Genomic DNA, 21,102 nt, shown 5'->3' with positions numbered 1-21,102 from the left:
GTTATGGACTCTGTCCGTAATAGGGTAAGGGGCGTCTGGAAGAGACGCCCCTTTTTCAAAATGGGACATCCTAAGGACGTCCCTTATGGCGGTCTGTAACCCGCCACTGATTGCAACCCATCTTATCTCAGATGGAGGAGACCCTTCAAACTGGGATGGTTTGCAACATAGGCAGGTTGGTGTGTAATCAAGCATTCATTCTAGTACTTGTGTGTAAAGTTTTACAGGTTTTAATGGTAAACAGCAATACTCTTCAGTAGTGCATAGAAATAGACTGGAGGCCAGTGAAATTCTTAAATACTGGTGAGATATTTTCATCCTAGTTATTCCTGGTTAACAGAGTCAGAATTCAGTTTCAAAATTCTGGATGTTTGTGAATGTGCTTATCATACAGGCAGGATGTATCTAAATCGTCTCCCTGTGGCTGGTTCTTCGTGGAAATAATTTCAGCATCTGGATGAATTCTTGGTTTTGGACAGACAGATGAGATACCTGGACATTCAAATCTGTTGTAAAATCTTGTAGATATGATGCTGGGAATATGGATGCAACCTTTTGAATGAAAATTCTTAAAGCATATATTCTCCCAAGGCATCTCCCATCGAGCATCAAAGTTGATTTGATGTTTCATCCTTTGCTGAAAAGGGTGTTATAAACATTATTATTATTCTGAGACAGTTCAATAACCAACAACTAGAGAGGGGGGAGGCAGACAGAAAACATGTCCGATAAAACAAGCATAGTTAGAAGCAACACTACACATGTAATTAGAACATGGAACATAAGAAGCATGAGCCAGGGAAAACTAGACATAGTAAAGAAGAAAATGGAATGCATGAATATAGCAATACTGGGTGTGAGTTAAAATGGACAGGAATGGGTCACTTTGACTCAGACAACTATACAGTAATCTATCCTGGAAAAAACAAGAAGAAAGAGGGTGGCTGTTATACTAAGGAAATAGATCTCTAGAGCACTCAAAGGATACAACATGTGATGGCTAATGGAACGCACCAAAGAATTAAAAAAAAAAAAAAGAATCAGCATGTGTTTTATAGACTACAGCAAAGGATTGGATTGTATAGATCATGAAAAGCTATGGAATGCACTAAAAGACATGGGCATACCACTACATTTGATAGACCTGATGAGGAATCTGTATCAAGAACAGCATTCAGGGAAACAGAGTGACCCAACAGTCAAAGGGGTCAGGCAAGTTACATCCTATCACCCTACTTGTTTAATTTATACAGTGCACCCGCATTATACGTGGGCGTGCTATACGCAGCTTTGAGCTTACGTGCTCAAGCTGCGGGAGCAAGCAGCGGTGCATCCCATCCAGATGAATGGGGTGTGTGCTGCGCCGCCACGCACACAAGCTCCATTCAAGTGAATGGGGCTCCAGCATAGGCAGAATTCGCCTTACATGGGGGGAGGGGTCCGGAACAGATCCCTCGTGTATGCTGAAAACATAAGAAAAGCAGAATTAGAATTAGAAAAAGGAGGAGTGAAGATAGGAGGAAGCAACATTAACGACATAAGATATGCAGACAACACCATAATATTAGCAGAACACATTCAGGAAGTGGGACACTTAATAAGGAAGGTCAAAGATGAAATTGTAAAGACAGGTCTGATGCTGAACATAAAGAAAACAAAAATAATGACCACGGAAGAAATACACAAATTCAATCTAGACAATGAGGAAATTGAAATAGTTAAAGAATTTCCATATATAGGATCAAACATTGACCAGAATGAGACTGCAGTCAAGAAATAAGAAGACTGGGAATGGGAAAGGCAGCTGTGAAAGAACTGGAAAAGATACTGAAGAGCAAAGACATACAACTGAGCACTAAAGACAGAATTGTTCAGGCCACTGTATTCCCAGTTACCATGTACGGATGCGAGAGCTGGACAATGAAGGAAACAGGCAGAAAGAAAACCAACTAATTTGAAATGTGGTGCTAGAGAACAGTACTTAGGATACTGTGGACAGCCAAGAAGACAAATAAATGGGTTCTTGAACAGATCAGACCAGGGCTCTCCTTGGAAGCACACATGATCAAGTTGAGACTATCATACTTTGGCAACATAATGAGAAGGCACGGATCACTAGAAAAAACAATAACGCTAGGAAAGATTGAGGGTAGACTTGATCAAGGGGGCTATGGGCAAGGGCTTGCAGGAACTGGGCAAGGCAGTGGAGGATAGGGATTCTTGGAGATGTCTCATCTGCAGGGTCACCATTAGTCGGAACTGACTCGAGGGTAACTAACCACAAACTTTATTGGACCAGGATGTGAGATCCTTACATTCAGTCTCACGGTTGGTAAGACTATTGGTGCAATCTAAACTGTGAGTTGGTGCAGCATTTTTGTTTTATTTTTGTTGATAGGTTACAGATACATCTTAGTGGTGGGCAAGAGATGACCCTCCAGATGTTGTTACATGGCAGTCCCTCTCCCCCCATACTTCTCTATTGACGGTTCCATCCAAAGCTGATAGGAGTTGCAGTTCGACAGCAGCAGCCTGTACAGGAAATGTGATCACTTAAATTTCCTTTAATCCTCTGTCTCCACAGTTATGTGGTAGAAGCCAGAGTACCAAAATTGGAAAACTTTTTGCCTTTTGAGTTGCGGGGTGTACTCACCTAAAGAAAATGTATAATCACAGATCTGAGCATGTGCTCTTGATTAACTTCTCCATTTTAGATTCCTTTATCTGGGCTTTCCCTGTTCTTCACTAAACAAATTTAATGTTAATTCACATGTTGGATTTTTGAAGTTTTGAAAACCAGCCTCAGAGAAGGCATTCATTTGATTGTTTGCAAGCACTGTGGCACATATACTGAGTATCTCTCTGCTTGCAGAATTGATATTAAACATCTTTTTGGGCTAAACATAAACAATAATGATACATAAATGTCAGTGGTTGTTTTCTATTGCAAGCTGTAGGTATTTTTTTTCCCTATTAAAGGATTATTTCCCCTGCTGACAGTTGTACATAATGGGAAAGTTTTCAATATATTGTGGAATTTATGAAAATGCTACTCCTGTATAACTTACTGAATAAATATTAAATGAACATGAAGTTGTCCTATGATATGATTTAATAGGTGCAATCCATTTTTCATATTTAAATATAATATAAACAACCCAAGTATGAAACACTTTTTCTTAATTGCTTTTCTTAATTGCCTTTGAAACATTAATGATCAGTGCTTCCCTGAAAGTTAGTACAATTGGCTTATCATCAGCCAACTTTCTTGGCTGACGTGCAGCAGTACAATGGACTGTTGAGTCTGGTTCCAGGATAAAGCCCCATTTCTAGAGGAAACAAAGGCATTTTACATTTTATGCTGAAAAAAATGCCAAAGCTTTGACTATGGATGGATGGATAGATAGATAAACAGACAGACAGATAAATATTGAATCTTGCAGCAGGCAATGTTTCACAAAGTCCTTTTCTGCAAACCCACACAAGTATTTTTATTATTATTTTTGTTGCTCTTTTCTTGCATATTCATTTTCTTCTTTGAATGGTTCAGTACTTTACCAATCATATATCCACTCAATCCAGTCCACAGTCTGAAGATCTAATTTTCTATTGACAAGCACCAGATATATATGGTTTACATATGGGTCATGACCATTTCCCAGTAAATTGATCTTTTGGAGAGGAAAAAAATATGTTCATTCTCTTACTTTAGCAATATAATGTTATATGATTATTTTATTGGAAGAATGAAAGGAGACAATGTCCTATGTGCTATATGATGGTTGGAAACTTCTATTTATTAGAAAGCCCAACGCTTCCCAGTTTGTTTGTTTTTGTTGTTTGTTTGTTTTATTTTGTTCCTTCCTGATTATTTTAGCCATACAAATTTGTCCCATGTGGATGTTTTAGCAATACTGGAAGACATGAGGGTGAGTTACAGAGGTAAAAACATTGGTTTGTTTGGAGTGACCAGGAACCATCACCTTGACTTTGAAATATATAATTGTACAGCTGGATCTGAAGAGCTTTGCGGCATCCGGATAACATCAGTTTCATTACTTGCTCCCTGGTTTGCTTGGGAAGGGAGAAACTAGAAGAGAAAAACTAGAAACTAAGCAACATCTATAAATGTGTAGACACCCCCCCCCCACCGCTGCCCAAAAAAAAGGGGGGGGGAGTAAATGCAAAATATTATGGGCAAACATTTCAGGCACCATAGAAGTTTAGTTTCATCTTGAATATGTTTGAAGGTGGCTGTTGGTACAGAGGTACTGGTGCAATGATTAGCATTAATATGATGGTACAAGAGAGGCTTCACTAGACTTGTGCAAGAAACATTTTCTGAGAATTATGCCCAATAGCTCCATCTGTTTATGGTACAGTCAGTTAAAATTACGCTGACAATAAGGGGAAACGCTCTGCAGATGTTAATTATTACAATAATAATTTTAATATAGAGCTTCTGGTTTGTTCACCTCTCTCTCATCTTATGATAAGAAAATCAACAGTACTCTGATTCTAATGGAGTTGCATTCTCTTCTTAGACCCTCATTTGCCTAATGACAAAAATCTGTTTACTCATGATTTCTAAAAAGGGCTTTGGATTTATTACTGAAACTAAGGCCTCTGACTTCTAATTGTGCAACAATAAGCAAACATTTAATTCATAATGATTACCATTTAAAAAAAAAAGAACCAAAAGACCAACTTCTCTGTACCTAATAGAATTATTATTGAGATTATTATTGAGAATCGGCTAGGTTAATTACAAAATCCTTTTAGAAAATTCTCTAAAATGGAAGATCCCCTAACAGTCATTACCAATAACTAAAATAAAATCTTAAAATGAAGTAAAATATACAGATGGAAAATCACAGGCAGTAGACTATATTGAGGGAGGGCTTGCCAGCTGACAACTAAACCATGACTCAAAAAACATGGATGTAGGAGATTTTCATAATATTTGTTATTTCATAGAATTCTGTTTCCCAAGTAGCCCCTTAACTTCTCCTGATGTATGCATCTCTTACAGAGAAATGTGTAGGTTGCATCTTTTTATGTGTGTCTAAATTGTCTCATCCAAAAGAGCCACATTACTTTAAAAAGACACCAGAAATGTTGCTAGGTGTTTCATGGATACCTTTCTGGTTTATACGAATGTTACACCAGAAGCTGAGATTGAAACAATATTGCAGCTCCTTACACAGAGAGCGAGCATCCTGCGGTGCACTAAACTTGAAGAAGTGATGTTGGCTCAAAACTATTATATTGTCTTTACAGCTGTAGGAAAACAAATTGTGTGGGTACTGAAGTCCCCTTTGGCTGCTGTGGAAAGAGTCACGAGTTTAAATGCCCTGAATGTTTGGCACATTTAGACTGGGGTTGGGGAGGAAGAACCATATTGGATTTATGCCCATTTTCTTTTAAACCTTCCATATAATAAATTTGCACCCATTGAACATAAGTGCCAGAGTTACAATGCATTAACATTACAACTGCTTGTGGATGTTTGTACAGTGTGTGCTTTATTCCCTAGCAGACAAAGGAACAATCTTGATGTGACCTTTTATATGGCATGCTAGAAACAATATAGGAAATAAATAAACAAAATAAATAAATATTGATTTCAGTGAAACAACTGTAAGCATGAAGAAGTCTAACCAAGAGGGTTAGACTTCTTCAAACAAATCAACACTGTTTAGGTTGATGAGCTATGATATGATACGATATGATGTGGTATGATGATATAAGAAATTATTCTTCCCAAGATCAAACACAATTGTTTGGTCTTCAGTTTCATGGCTGCCCACGATAGCATCTTCTGGAAGCCTCTGGATGATGCACCATTTTAACATATGGTGTCATATATAGCTACATACATTTTGGAATTTATGTCATGTGTTGCCATTCACTGTAAATGGAACAGCTGCCTTAAAAGAATAAATTTCATCATGTATACATGTTGTATAATCCCAAGGGCAAGACATTCCAATCTTTTGGTACCCAACTATTATTAAATAATGAATGCCAACTATTTTCTTGCAGTTCCAGATTATCAAGAGCAGGATATCTTTCTATGGAGAAAAGAAACTGGGTTTGGATTTAGGATTCTTGGTGGAAATGAACCAGGGGAGCCTGTAAGTATTTTGAAATTTCAGAAATGCATCTTCTTTTAACTGTACAATCATATTTACCATTTTTTTAAAAAAAAAATCTATACTTCATGCACATCTCTTAGACTAAAAATAAAACATGGACACAAAGAACAGAGTGCCCAGCTATGTAGCTATGGTTGCTAAGAATGTTGATCTCCATTCACATGAGAAAGGCTTGTTTCTACCAGCAACTGGCTTAGCCCCTTGAGCTGTTTTGTAGCAGCTACTGACCAGAACGTCAAACAGATGTTAGCAACTCTGGTCTGCTGTTGATTTAGGTCACACTCAAGCCAAGGCTTCTGATCTCATTACCAGTCCCCTGAGCTGTATATATACAGAGTCATTCAACAGAATTCTGCAAGAAATCAGATGTGATATTATCTAGAGGAGGAAAGACAAAATCATAGGTAAAAGAACAGAAGTCAAAGGTTTTCTGGTTAAAGTATTTATAAAGTGAACTTTAAAAAAATAGATCTCATAGCAATACACATAAGTTTGGACTGCAGTATTAAAATAAATAAAACATTGACAGAAACCCATTACAGTTTGAAGCGATGAAAACAATGCTACCAGTGTGATAATGTGCTTTGAAAATAAAAACGTAATTTCTTGGTGTGTTTGTTACTTTTATATCCCACTCTGTCTCCACGTCTTCTACGTGTAGCCCCAGCAAACTACAAAGCTTTTGTCCTCTCCACAACAGCTCTGTGGTGGAGATCCAGCCTCCACCACTGGATTTTTAAACTGCAAGATCACAACTGATTTTCAAGGGCCATAAATCTAGCCTGAGGATACCAGAGTATGACTGGGTGCCTGCAGGATGCAGCTAATAAAACCAGTTGGATCTGCTGAAAGGTATTTTGGGTCCCAAGGCCACAAGTTCCTAATGACAGCCTTGTCAGGGATGATGGGAGTTGTAGCTCTTCACCTCTGGCTCGAACTCACCACCTTGTTACGCACCGGCGCTGACCAGTTTTGGCCAGTGGTTAAAGCTTTGCTCTAAAGCAGCAGAGTTACAGAGAATAGGCTGAAGACCCTGACAAATTCTCCAAGCCTTCTCACTCTTGCTTCCACAGAAGTCTTCCCACTTCTTCAGGATCCAGCTGGCTCTTGTATCTTCACTCAAGACACCAGACAACTCAGTAGTCTTATATAAAAGATCTACTTTATTCTACTATATACAGCTCCAAAACTATCCAATACAACTCCTCACTACTACCCACTGCTACTACCCACAAAATACATTAGGATTCATTGCCATTATTATAGTCATTGGATCATACCACCCACTCTTGCCAGTTTCCACCCAGTGGGCGTGTACATCCACTCTCATTGGTTCTCTTGTTTCTACCCAGAATTAATGATTTCATCATCTCAGCCTTGACCACTTAACAATTCTCAGGTGTGTTCAATTATCCACTTTGCATTTCTGTCCTTGGCATTTAGGACTTGTTAATTACATTACCTTTTACACCTGTGTGGCTCCTAATTGCTTCTGCTGAGTCACCCTGACTCTCACATACATGTTTTATTTCTTTGACTGTATATCCCATGTTGCATTTTCCTTAACAAGCCTTAATATCATCAGCAGAGTATTCCCAAGAATTTGGATCACAGTCAGCAGAACTCTGACCAAATTTTAGAGTAGTCCTCCCTGGTCAAGAACCCACATGGTATAGTGGGTAGAATGTTAGAGTAGGACTCTGGGAAATCAGTGTTCGAATCCCTACCCAGCCATGAAGAGCCACTGAGTGACTTGGGCAAATCACGCTTTCTCAGTCTTGGAGAAAGAATGACAAACCCCTCTGAACAAATCTTGCCAAGAAACCCCCATGATACCTAAGGATCACCATAAGTCAGAAATGACTTGAAAGCACAAAGCAACAACTTACCTGGGCAAAGTTATACAACACTGTATTTATTATTTGAACATAGTATTGCTGTTGAGTGTATACAAACATTCTTGTACTGAATTAATCATTAGTATATCTAGCCTAATAATATATATTCTGTCTCACAGCATCTGTCCAGGAAAAGTTTATTTCTTTCCTTCTGCATGGGGTCCTTTAAATTGAAACATTGCTGTATTTTCAGGGCTTTGAAAGGCTTTAAAATACAGCAAAAACAATGATATCATTACTCCTAGAAAACTGCAGGAATGGCAGAATCAGGGTGACCAGATGTTCTGATGACAAAGAAGGACAAAGCACTGTAAAACGTAGAAGGTTGAAATCATCCTACCAATGTACAGATGTAGCTGGCTTCAGCTTCAGCATGTGTTTATTTTTATTAAAAGTAATTTTCCAAGCTATCCCCCATCATCATCATCCCCCACCACCAACATACATATGGAGCACGTCTCAGTAGATTTATGTTAGGAACTCGTAAAATAATATATTGGAGAGACTCGAAGCATGTGTATTTGTTTCAGTATTCAAGATCCAGTTAATTGTCTGGGGTAAGAAAGTGTTAGGTGGAGAATTAACCAGCTATGTGAGCACTTTTCTACTCTCCTTTTTAGTATAATTTGCCTCATTCCAGTGCCTGTTATTTGGATCTGATTTATTAAATCTGTTCTTTGCCATTAGAGTACACATGCCATAATTCATATGGAAAATTGCTGGAGTTACATGAGAATGAATTGCATAGTCCAGTTGGTTAAAAAGTACTTGTGTATGGTTTACAGAATGGCATACTGGGGCCTCCAAATGTTTTGGATCTGGCAAGTCTCATATGTCCCAGCCATCATGATTAATAGGGATTAAAGGAATTATAGTTCAAAACATTTGGAAGGCACCAAGTCACCCGCCCCAGTAGATGGTCATATTGTGCATTATGTGTTATTTATTTTATTTACTTCATTTTTATGCCACCTTTCTCCTAGATGGGACCCAAGGTGTTAGATTGAACCGTTCTACAGTTCTTATCCTCTTCTCACAAACATACATATATTTTCACAGATTTACATTGGTCACATTGTGCCACTGGGTGCTGCAGATGCAGATGGTCGCCTACGATCTGGAGATGAATTGATCTGTGTGGACGGAACGCCAGTTGTTGGGAAATCTCATCAGCTTGTAGTCCAACTTATGCAACAGGCTGCTAAGCAAGGCCATGTCAATTTAACTGTCAGGCGCAAAGTGGTGTACACAGGTAGGCTGCAATGTGACTGTTTTAATATTTTATTTTTACTCCATCTCTGGGTGAAAGTGAACTACTTTCTGAAGATCAAAAGACTCTATTCTTGCAAAAGGGAAAAAACAGGAATACACATTTTCATATTTTTTTGTTTTTGTTTTTCATGTTCACTTTTGTTGTTGCTAAAGCTTCTTAGACATAGAAGCCAAATGCTTTCAAGCTGAGAAGCTGACTTATTAGAAGGGATATGCAGGTACTTTCTAAGGTACCTGATGGGTTTACCCATTAGGTTTCATTTACATTTTAAAAAGCTATTTCCTTGTTGGACCTGTATAAGGAATACTGTGGAAGGATCACAGTGCTACCTATGAAGAGGGACCATATTAACCAGCAGTATTATAAAACTGAGTATGTTTAATGTTCAGGTTCAAGCATGGAAAATTGCTTGCCTGTGTCTGACCAAGGTTCATTTGTCCAGCAATATGTTCTCAGCAGAGTCTTCTGAAGTGTTGCCTGGCATGAAGGATTTATCAGGATTTAACAGACCTTCCCTCCCCCACCACACACACACTCATTTTTCATCTGATACATGTGATATACTGTGGGCCATTGGTTTCTGTTGGGGTTTGGTTCCAAGACCCCCAGTGGATACCAAAATCTGGGGCATAGTAAAATGCTGTATTTTATGTAAAATGCTGTTTTTATATAAAATGGTAAAATCAAGGTTTGTTTTTTGGAATTTATACATTTTTAAAATATTTTCAGACTGTGGATGCTTGAATCTGTGGATAAATAGAGATATAGTACAAAAAGGAAGCTTCTGATGACTTCAGTGCATGAAAAGAAATGTCTGAAAGGACACTCAACCACTTGCCCTTCCCGAAAATGTTTTTGATTACAACTCTTCTCCCCATTGACCATTTGCAATAATAGCTAGAACTGAAGGGGGCTGTAATGTGAAATATCTGAAGGAACCTAGATTGGGGAAGGCTAAATTATAGGATTTGGATGGTAAACTGTCTAATTGTTTTGTTGCTGGAGGTGCATTATTTTAATAATTCATTTCCAGTTATTTCTGTAATAATATTCAAAACATAATGTCAAGAGAAAGTTGCTAACTGAGAATTGTATCTTTTTCACACAGTCCCAAAAGCAGAGAATGAGGTTCCATCTCCAGCTTCCTCCCATCACAGCAGCAACCAGCCTGCTTCTCTGACGGAGGAGAAACGCACTCCACAGGGCAGCCAGAACTCACTCAATACTGTCAGTTCAGGCAGTGGCAGTACCAGTGGGATTGGTAGCGGAGGTGGGGGAGGCAGTGGCGTTGTCAGCACTGTGGTGCAGCCATATGATGTGGAAATACGCCGGGGAGAAAATGAAGGCTTTGGTTTCGTCATTGTGTCTTCAGTTAGCCGACCAGAAGCTGGAACAACTTTTGGTAAGTTCTGAATATTCTTCAAATTGATCTTATTCCTTTGTTTTATTTGGCTGTATTCTGGCAATAGTTTGCCCTCCCAGGAAGAAGTCAAAGCTTGGAAATAATTAATTAAACATTAAAATGTTGCCCCAGTTTATTAAATTTCCAATAATGAATTTAGAATTTGTTATTTTACTTGTTAAAGTAGCCATAGAGTTAAAATTTGGCACCATTTTGCTCTGTTTTTGATTGCACTAGTACTTTTAAATGCTATCTTTAAATTTAACAATTAATGAATTAAACAACAAATTAATATTCATTGAATTTTCATAACATTTCACTGTTAGTGAAGTAACTTCATTTAATGAGGTAATGTCAAGGTATTAGTGCAAAAACTAATGTTTCCAAACTCTGTACGGCACTAGATCAATTTGGGAGTTTTTTGGTTTATGCCATTAATAGGGTGGGATTTTCCAGCTTCTCTGTTTAGCTGCACCTTGGAGACAGTCTCATATTAAGTCTCCACTTATAACCAATTGTTGGGTAAGAAAAGGAGAAAAAAAGTAGCTGTCATTGGTTAGAGCACTATCCATGCACTGAGTCTCAGTTGATATGTGTCACCATACATACAGCGAGAATAATTGTTGCAATTACTACTTACCATTCTTGGATACATCCCTTTATATTCAGTTAATATGTTTAATTGGAAAGTTAAACACTGGGAACTGTTTGCCTCCCAGATTTCAGTCAAAACTGAATTTGTTTCTGACTAGTTGAACTTTGAATAACTGTCAGTTACAGCAGCAGTAGAAAAGGTTGTCACTCAGTGAACTTTTCACCAGAGACTCTAGGCTTGTGTTTTACTGGCCTCTAAAGCAGATGGCTGTCCCTGGAACATTGCAAGAGAAGTTTTAATAATAAAGGGTGCTTTATGCTTTATGAAGTGAATAACATTTTTTAAAAAAAGGAATACACATGGCCTTTCAATGTTAGTACATAAAATGTGCTTTCACATTCATTAACTTAACCTTTGCAGTGCACCTCATCTACTGGAATATTCCATGAAGGGAAGAACATAAAGGAAGGAAATAGAGTTTTGGGAGTAACTAATTATTTCTATGTTGAGGACAAGGAGGAAGAGAATTTCACTGAATTATGAGCAGCTAATTAAGATTCGGAGTGCTAGTCTTCAGTTCTGTTTGCAATATTTTCGTGGCAACTTTTCAGTCTTCTCACTGTCTTTAGAATTATGGCCTCCTTGATTGTTAGGAAAAGGCAATTTATTTCAGACTTTATTGATGATTTTCATACTAGCTCTCACTGTGAGGTAAGCACTGGTAAAATGCTGGTAAAACATCAGGGAAGTGTGTGTGTGTGTGTGTGTGTGTGTGTGTGTGTGAAAGCCTGACACGCTTCTGAAACATCAAGGCATTGTCCCTTCACTGCTAGTGTCCTTGAATCATTCACGGAGCAGCAGTAAACTATGAATGCAAAGTTTCAGTTCATAGGAAATTGCTGCTCTGTGAACGTTTCAAGGATGCTAGAGGCAAGGGGACAATTTCCTGAAGTTTCAGAAGTGCACCAGACTTTCATACATGTGCACTTCCATGACATTTTGCCAGCGTTTTACCAGCACTTATCCCACGGTAAGTGCTGTTGTGAAAATCTTCATCAGTCAATGGGAATATATGACATTCCAGATAAGAAAGTGCTCCTGCAGCCCCTCCAGGAGGTCCATATTTAATATTTTCCGCACCATCTGGCCAACATCAAATTTAAGATAGTCTTTGCCCTCACACCGCCACATGCATGTATGTTATTTGTATGTTGGTGTGCTGTGTTTCCAGCGGTTCTGTATTGGCACAGAGATCCTAGATCATTTGGTGCCAATACATAGAATAGACACATTTTGAAGCATTGGCAAGTGTTTTGTACATGACTGCATTCCTATTTATGCAAGAACCTAGTTTGGACCTTCCAGCCATGCAGTTCAGATCTGACATGTATATTTGATGGTCCACGGTCATCCCCTTCAGCTATCAGAGAAAATGAGATCTACATTAACTCAAGCATCCATCAATTGTGACTTGTTGGCAATTGGAATTTTCTGTCTTTCCTTTGGCTTATGGGTAGAACTGAAGATTCCAAAGAACATAAAACATATTTGTAGCAAGAAATGGCATTTGGAGAGCTTCTCCCATGGCTTAGAAATCTGATCTAACCAAATATAAACAGGCCAGCTTGAACCTATCCAATCTAAATACTGAGTCACCAAGGGCTTTAATCATTCAGGACTGAACTTGTCCTGTTTCAAAACAAAATTTAGTTCATTGCTTGTCTTACCCTACATTGGGTAAGGAGCAGCTAAGTCCCATCTTCCTGGTTCCTGTCTACAGCATTAACACATACTGCTGTTAATTTATTAGGAGTTCTTGAATCACTTCTGCCAAGTGTTCCTGGGCAGATACCCAAGGGGTGAAATTATTGTATACTCTTTCCTGCAGTGAAAACCAAAGTGCACATGGAGTTACATATGGTAGCTGTTCAGTCTTAAAAGGGCCTCCCTCTTGGCCATCTGTGAGGGTGACAAAGAGATGATAATTACAGATAAGCTCATGAGGCAGGTACAACCATTAAGCCAGTTAAGACCCACCAAATTAGTAATCACTCCCAGATGCAGAAGGCTACCAAAAAGAGAATATTCTTTCATTGATGGTTTAGCACATAGGCACCTGGTGTTCACAGATTTTTACTATCAGTTTTAAATGAAGCTGTGTGACATACAGTTGGCTAGTCTCTTAAGAAAAAAGTGTTCTAATGGCTTTAACTGTTCAAACCAATCTTAATAGTTGGATGTATTAATTTTTGAAAGAATAACTCCTCGTAGATAAAGATATGAGGCTATGTGCAAACAGGTATTATGTTTTGACTTCAGATTCTCCCTCCTCCCACCCTGTTCCCATGAAATATTTCTTTCCCAATATTCTGCATGAGATGCCTGTCCTCAGCTATGCAGTGCTCACCCATAAGTGTTTTTGTCTTTTTATGTAAATAGTTCAGCCAACAAAAGTTGTTCTCATGTAAGGTAGCTAATGATATTGTATAGGAGAGGTCAGGCTCACTATTACACATTTTGTGATAGCTGATTCTTGTCAGCCTTGTTTCCTTCTTTTGGTGAATGAGCATTTGCTCATGTTGGAAATTAATTCATCCTTCATTGTGATCTTCTTGGTTCTATGATGGTATAAAATTACTAATACAAATGAAATTCAAGTGTGTTTTAGAATGAGTGGATTAACATTATTTCCACCCATTTGCAAAAGATACAGGCAAGTTCTAACTAGATGCTTCATTCCAGATATACCCGGTGGTCTCCACCTGTCATGCATGGTTTTTTGGAGGACACCCAAATGTTAATGTGAAATGTTGGGAAAGCTAAATTGTGGTAAGATACATCAAATATGGACAGACCTAAAGCCAAGGGCCAGCGTTTTGTTGTGGTCTGACTGATACATCTCAAATTGAGTTGGAAACTTAAAGCCAAACTTAAATGTCAGGTCAGAGAACAGCCAAAGTACATCCCCAAACTTGAGCTGAGTTAACAAAGTATAGTGCTAGAGTTCAAACTAGGCTAGGATAACTGAGGAATGTGTGAGAAGAGGTCAAAATAGCCAGTGATAAACCTCTAACAAAACCAGATAGTCTAATGTCCTGCATGAGGAATGAAAGCTTATAGCCCTTGTCCTGTTAGAAGCACTCTCTATTTCCATATCCTATAAGCTAAAAGTGAAGAGTATCTTGGACCAACCAGCCCTTTAAATAAGGGCTACTCAAACTGGTGGCCTGAACTGGTGCCAGTCCCTGAACCATTGGCTGCCAGTCCTTAGCAAGTTTCCTGGAAAGGAAGAAACAGTTTTCAGCTTCTTAGTAAAGAAGAGTGGGATTTTATCCAGTGGTGCCTGTTCATCAGAAGTCCAGACACAACGGATATATAAAATTCCTGCTCCCACCCATGTGCAGCCATGTGTTCCTCAGATCTAGTCCATAGGGTTGATGGGGACCGTGTACTTTCTTCTTCAGTGCATCCTAAAAACATAATGACAGTGCTAGATTGCCCCATTTATATTAACAGGCTTATATACAAAACATTTGGACAACTGGATTTAGTTGTCACATATGCAAATACGGTCCTTTGTTTCCACTCTTTCCTTCAACATGTGTTAGAACATAGTTTTATATTTACTACTGTCATCACTCTCTGTCCGCATTTTAACTAATACCCAATCCACCCATTACTACAACTTTGTTACTCTTTTGTGATGTACAACCCATACAATATAGAAAATATTTGACTTTGATCCAAATTCAGTCATGGTCTTTTGCATGAATATTCTTCTGCAGTAGTCTCTCTGTATTCAAATATTCTGAAGTGTGGAGGAATCATTCTGAGCTGGAAAACAATTTTTTGTCCATGCAAAAACAAAAACAAAAACCCTGCATAGAAAAAGGTGTTCCTGTGGAAAATGGGTGATTGCACAAGAACCCTCTTTTATGCACATAAAACAGGGTTTTACACAAACCTTCATCACATGTTTTTTCTATACAGAATAATTCCACCACAACATTTCAGTATGCTTGAATACTGGAAGAAAATTGTGCAAGAGTCTTGTTGGTCAATTACTCTTCCTTTTGGGGGTTCCTTACTGTGGAAAACCCTGCTTTTCAACCTGGGAATGAATAATAAAAATATTATTTCCACTCCTCGTTCCCACTTCACCACTGTATTTCCTGATAATTGGTCCTTTTCAGTAGCTACTACTCCTGTTCATTCCTCATTCTTAAAAGGATTGAATTCTGACACAGCAAACAAAGAAGATCTAAGTAGATTAGGGAGTGATTGCAAGGAAATAAATTCATTCATCATCACTTGCTGTTTTTCTGTTCCTTGCCAAGATCCAGAGTTGCACTAGTGTAGTTCTGTTGGTACAGTAGGATTTCTCGTTTCTTTTTTTCACTCCTGAAACTTTGATACTACCTAAAAATCTGCCCCGGGGTGTTTCCTAGTCCTCCAGAGCAGATTTGAAGGGTGTACAAGGAGCTGCAGAAGTGTGAAGGGAATCACCTCCTGTCTAGTTCCTCTAACTGACTATTGGATCCTGGCCTTGTCCTCTTATCCTAAGGAGAAACATGTGGAATAAATTCTGTGAAGGCCAGCAAGATTGACAAATAAATATTCTCAGATTCTAAGTGTGTATTTTAGAGGGATTAGGGCAGGCTTTGGGTCTTCCCAATTTTTTCCAATGAGATCACAAAAAAGGAAGAGTTATCCAATCGTTCATAGGCCACAGGCCCTGAAAAGGCCATATTTTGCAATCATGTTCCCATCTGTAGTGCCTTAAATAGTTCCTTTGACCACTGTAGAAAAGTCAGCCCAGTTCCCTACCTTTCTTACCCATGCCATGTTCACTTTATATGATGGATTGCTCTGAGTTGTCAAAATTCAAACAAATCTCTTCATCCTCTGTAGCTATAGTACAATTCTCTTTCAAAATGGAGAAAGATCAAAACATTGGCAGAAGCTTTAACAGCCAGTGGCTGAAACAAAGATAAGATATTATAAAGTGAAGAATGAAAAAAAAAAAAAAAGAGTTACATTCCCATCCAACAGTTTCAAGTTTGCGGCGCAAATCCCCAGAGATTTTATTTTGGGGACTGCTGAGCATATTTGCAGCCGATCAAAAGAAGCCATGTCATTCTCAACCATATTAATGGGAGAGAATGTGTGCGTGAGAGTATACAAGGGATTGTGGAATGCAATGTAGGAAGCGCCAGTTTGCCAAGTGCTAATTTACACCCACAGCGTCAATTGCCAATGTTTTGCACAATGGCAGCAAAGCTATCCTTTAATATCTTTTGCTTGATGCATTAATTAATTAACCCTTAACCTTCTCTTTCCCTTTTCAACCCTTTTTCTCCTTTCCCCCCTCACCATGTTCCCAACGTATATAAACAATTTTTTTTAAAAAAATTGCACACACACACCCCAAAAACAAACAAACCGATATTCAATACAAAAGCAGGCAATGCATGTGTGGCCATGCCTCACAAAATAGGTCGGATTATTGAGGGGAGCCCAGCAGACCGATGTGGGAAGCTGAAAGTGGGGGACCGGATATTGGCCGTTAATGGATGCTCCATCACCAACAAATCACATTCGGACATCGTCAACCTAATTAAAGAAGCAGGAAATATGGTTACTCTGCGCATTATTCCAGGGGATGGTAAAGTATATATTTTCTTTCTTTCTTTCTTTCTTTCTTTCTTTCTTTCTCTCTCTCTCTCTTTTTCTCTCTTTCTCTCCCTCCTCCACTTCCCTTCTTACATAGCTATTGCTTGTTATGGGCTCGTGAGTTGCTCTGTGCCATCCCAGGCTTGGAGTATTAACATCTGAGCTATTTTAAAGTCTCAGACATATTATTTTAAAATGTACAATGCTATTATTATTATTATTATTATTATTATTATTATTATTATTATTTTGCTTTTGCAAACATACTTATGTTAGTTTGAAGCTGGGGGAATTGATGCTACCTGATGGAAGAAAAGTGATCCCACAAGATGGCATCATTGTGTGGAGACCATACATAAATTATTTGGTTAATGTTATCAGAAGAGTATGTTGCCACATTGATTCCTAACTGGGATATACATTTGTCCACTCAGCCCATCCATCTTTTTCTTCCTTCCTGCACTAATGTTGCCAACAATCTGTAGCACATCTTGATGTTTTCACAATGTCATTGCCAGACCCCTTGATATTTAGTGATCCAAAGAGCCCTTACACACACACCCCACACACACACCCTAAAATAAGACAACTTCTTGTAGAAATATGAACCACTGGCGATTTCACTGACATGCCAACTATGTAATTTAAACATGTTTTGGCATGATGATCAATGATTTCTGAGATAAGGTGTCAAAGACCATTGTTTGTCATGTCATATTGTGAAAGCATAATTAAATGGTTGGGTGATTTTCTGTATCAAAATTTGAAAAGATGGATGAGGCTAAATCCTATTGTTAGCCCTGATAAGAGGAGGCCATTGAATGGATGACAGTTGTTATGATTTATGTAAGCTCCTATGATTCAATGGGTCTACTCTTGTTGGGTCTAAGAATTAGATACAGTCCATACTGTATAGTTCTGGCTGTTTGGACTAGTTAACTTCTGGTGGCACTGCCAATATTCTCCAGACCAATATTACTTGGTAGAGCATTGTGCGCTCTGGAAATCTCATTATTTCCCACCCAGAACAACACTTTCTGGTTCTCATGGTTGCATGATCTTTCAATTGAAGGTGAAACACAGGCACATATTTTTACATGGACAGCTCACAAGAGGAAGGTGAATTTGACCTATTCAGCTTTTCGGCACATTGAAAAGAAGACCACACCAGCACACATAACTTCCAACCTTGGTTCTATCTCCTGCTACACCTAACAGACAATAGATCAAAAAGAGGATCCACAGCAGTTTTCCACTTGAGTTGGAAACATGAAAACATCCAATTTCTCACAGAGAGGCTCTCATGTTCAGAAAGTCATCCTTTAGTCATAAGAGGGTCAGCTTTTCCACACTGCAAAAATAAACAAACTTGATAGCCCCTTTAACGGTCATAGCTCCATCCCGTGGGACCCAGAGATTTGTAGTTTGGTGAGTTTTCAGCTTGGTCTGTCAGAAACTTCTGGTGCCTCACCAAACTATAAATCACAGGATTGTGTAGAATAGAATCGTGGTAGTAAAGGTAGTCTCAAACTGCTTTATTTCTGCAGTGTAGCTATACCCAGTGATAGAAATAGGATGGTGACAGAAATTGTAATAGCAGATAGCAGAGCTATCATGCTCTTCCCCATGCTGTTTCAACACAGTTTGATTATGATTAAATAAAGTTACTGTATATACTCATGTATAAGTCCAGAAATTTTAGTAAAAAATTGTCACAAAAAACCTGGGTCAACTTATCTATATGTCAGTGTAAGCACTGTACTTATATATATATAAAAAGAAAAACATCCCATTATTTTAGTAGAGTGGCGAAAAGTGAGAGATTAGTCCATCCTGAGAACACTTAAAAGAAACACTGACCCCTTCTACTCTCTCTGCTGTGGCACTACTTCTGGCCTTTTTGAATGCCAGGGTGGAAAAATAGCGGTATTCTTTAACATCATTTTCTTTTGCTTTGTTCTTTACGTCCTAATCTTTACCCTTGACTTATCTATGGGTCATATGAAAATCCATAATTTTGGCCCCAAAATCTGTCCTGAACATGAGGTCAGTTTATAGTCAAATAGATACAGTATTTTTAGATCATAAAATGGGGCTTTAGAGATCTTGTGCTGTTAATTAGGTGAATCTTCCCTCATGACCATTCTATCTCTTTATTTACTGACTATGTATTAACTGCATATGTTTTTCTCACACTTCTAATGCTACCTTCATACTCTTTGCCATGTCTAGCCTTTGGTATTTTAACATTCATTTAATTGTTGCAAGAACTGACTGACTGACTGACTGACTGATTGGTTGAACTGACATGCAAGGTGGTTTTGAACATAGTTAGATGCGCAAGTACCCTGTAAATTATGCTTATTAAAATTCAAATTAAACTGATCATACTATTAACTCATGCTTGTTAAAATTCAAATTATCTAGTCATTCAAATCCAGTTGGTCATAAATAAAACAGTATATATCTCTTTGATGATGATGATGATGATGATGATGATACAAATAAAATATTAAAAAGTCCATCTTATCCATTTCAAAACACTCTCCAGGTAGTTATGGGAGATCTGACTGAAGAGAAAGGTCATTGCTTGCCAGCAATTGGACAACAGGGAGGGTGCTTGCCTCCTCAGACCTGCCTCCAAAGGTGGTGGGACCAAGAGAAAGGCCTCTCTTGCTGATCTCAAATTCTGTATAAATTTGTGTAGAATAGTCTGGGCTTTGAGAAGCTCTTAGGATATCATATTCCATGCAAAATAAATAAATTATAAATTAGCAGTTCAGCTGTTAGAGGGATGCAGTGTTTGAGTATAGGCAGCATATGCTTGAATTGCCTTTGGCACTGTACCCAATAGGGTCAGGGATGGAGAGAACTACCTTCTTCTGAAAATGCAGAGTTACAGCTGGAAAAAGCACTCCCTGTGATACTTATGATCCCTGTCCAAACCTCGCGGGCAATGCATTAAGAAATCTTGAATCAGATTCCCTAGTTTTAGAGAACTGCTGATGTCTCTGTCTCCTTTTTTGTAGGCTTAAAATACCCATCACTAAATCTAATGTGTACATCCTGTAGGTTTTGAATATGCTTTCATTGTTAAGGGATGACGATGCATGCAGGGATGGGATATTTGATTCTCATCCTTTGCATTTCATTGTAGAATAATCCAGACGTTTTATGTGTTCAAACCAAGGTTAGGAAGCAAAAGAGATAAGCATATAGCCATATTTTAAGCCTGTTGAAAAGAAGCTTTGTTTTTATGTCCAGATCAAGGGAGCCTTTAAAAGACTTATTTTTGTTTGTTTGTTTGTTTGTTATGAGAGAGTTTGCCTTTTAGTTTCAGAGATCCTGGATAGAAGTGTTGTTCAAAGACAGGTCAGACATGTTAAAAGGTCATCAGTTAATAGGATATAATTCTGTTATTCATTAAACTGATTCATCACTTTACCTAATATACCTGTTTTGGTATTTGAATGATTCAGCATTAGTTTCTAACTAATATACTAACAACATTTAAGACAGTAAAATTTAAACTGTAACATTATAGTGTTGGGTTTTATTTTTGTTTTGTTTTGGCTGCTTTGAGCATTTTTGAGGCTAAAAATATTTTAAATAAAATGAAGACCTAAATAAATATTAGGTTGCTAAGATATGGTTTCACTTTGGAGAGTATTCTAGATTTTCAAAGAACAATGAAACATAATGCATGTTGTATAATAGAATGGGTGGGCAGGATGGCTGATCCACTCTCCGTCTTTTTGACTAGAATTCTCCAACCCACTGATCAGAGCATAGTGCAAAAACCATTCTCTTAGAATTCAGTATTTCTTAGCTTTTAGACATTTGCTTTGCATAGCAGAATTAAATAAATCCTTCAGTCTTTCTAAACAAAATTTCTGTTGTGGATTATCCCAAGTTGTCTTTGTCTCAGCAAGATAGTTTTAGAGCGAGGAAGCAGTTTGTTGCAACTATTGTCACAAATCCTCCTTGGCCTACTGCAAATTGCCCAAGTCCAGAGCTACATCCTTCTCACTCATCTGTTAGAGGACTAGGTTAATAGGAGTTAATAAATATGAATAATAAATATATGTAATGGTGGGTGAGAG

General features: G+C 38.2%; 1 protein-coding gene across 19 annotated transcripts in view; it reads left to right on the top strand.

Moving 5' to 3' along the window:
* Nucleotides 1-21,102, top strand: part of LOC149321295 (membrane-associated guanylate kinase, WW and PDZ domain-containing protein 1) — a 607,636-nt gene that overhangs the window by 568,494 nt on the left and 18,040 nt on the right. For 8 of the 19 annotated variants that reach the window (XM_089519129.1, XM_089519040.1, XM_089519058.1 and 5 more), the window contains 4 exons: nt 6,046-6,137; nt 9,116-9,308; nt 10,438-10,731; nt 16,788-16,991. In XM_089519129.1, the coding sequence (XP_089375255.1) occupies nt 6,046-6,137; nt 9,116-9,308; nt 10,438-10,731; nt 16,788-16,991 (783 nt within the window). The remainder of the gene's footprint in view (nt 1-6,045; nt 6,138-9,115; nt 9,309-10,437; nt 10,732-16,787; nt 16,992-21,102) is intronic. The other 11 variants (XM_089519138.1, XM_089519111.1, XM_089519076.1 and 8 more) reach the window with 3 other exon arrangements.

The sequence above is a fragment of the Sceloporus occidentalis genome, unplaced genomic scaffold (genome assembly GCF_023333645.1).
Source record: "Sceloporus occidentalis isolate IW3139 unplaced genomic scaffold, rSceOcc1.0.p SCAF_1, whole genome shotgun sequence".
Lineage (NCBI taxonomy): Eukaryota > Metazoa > Chordata > Lepidosauria > Squamata > Phrynosomatidae > Sceloporus > Sceloporus occidentalis.
Note: the sequence above shows the minus strand (reverse complement) of the source record. Positions and strands in the feature narration are given on the sequence as shown.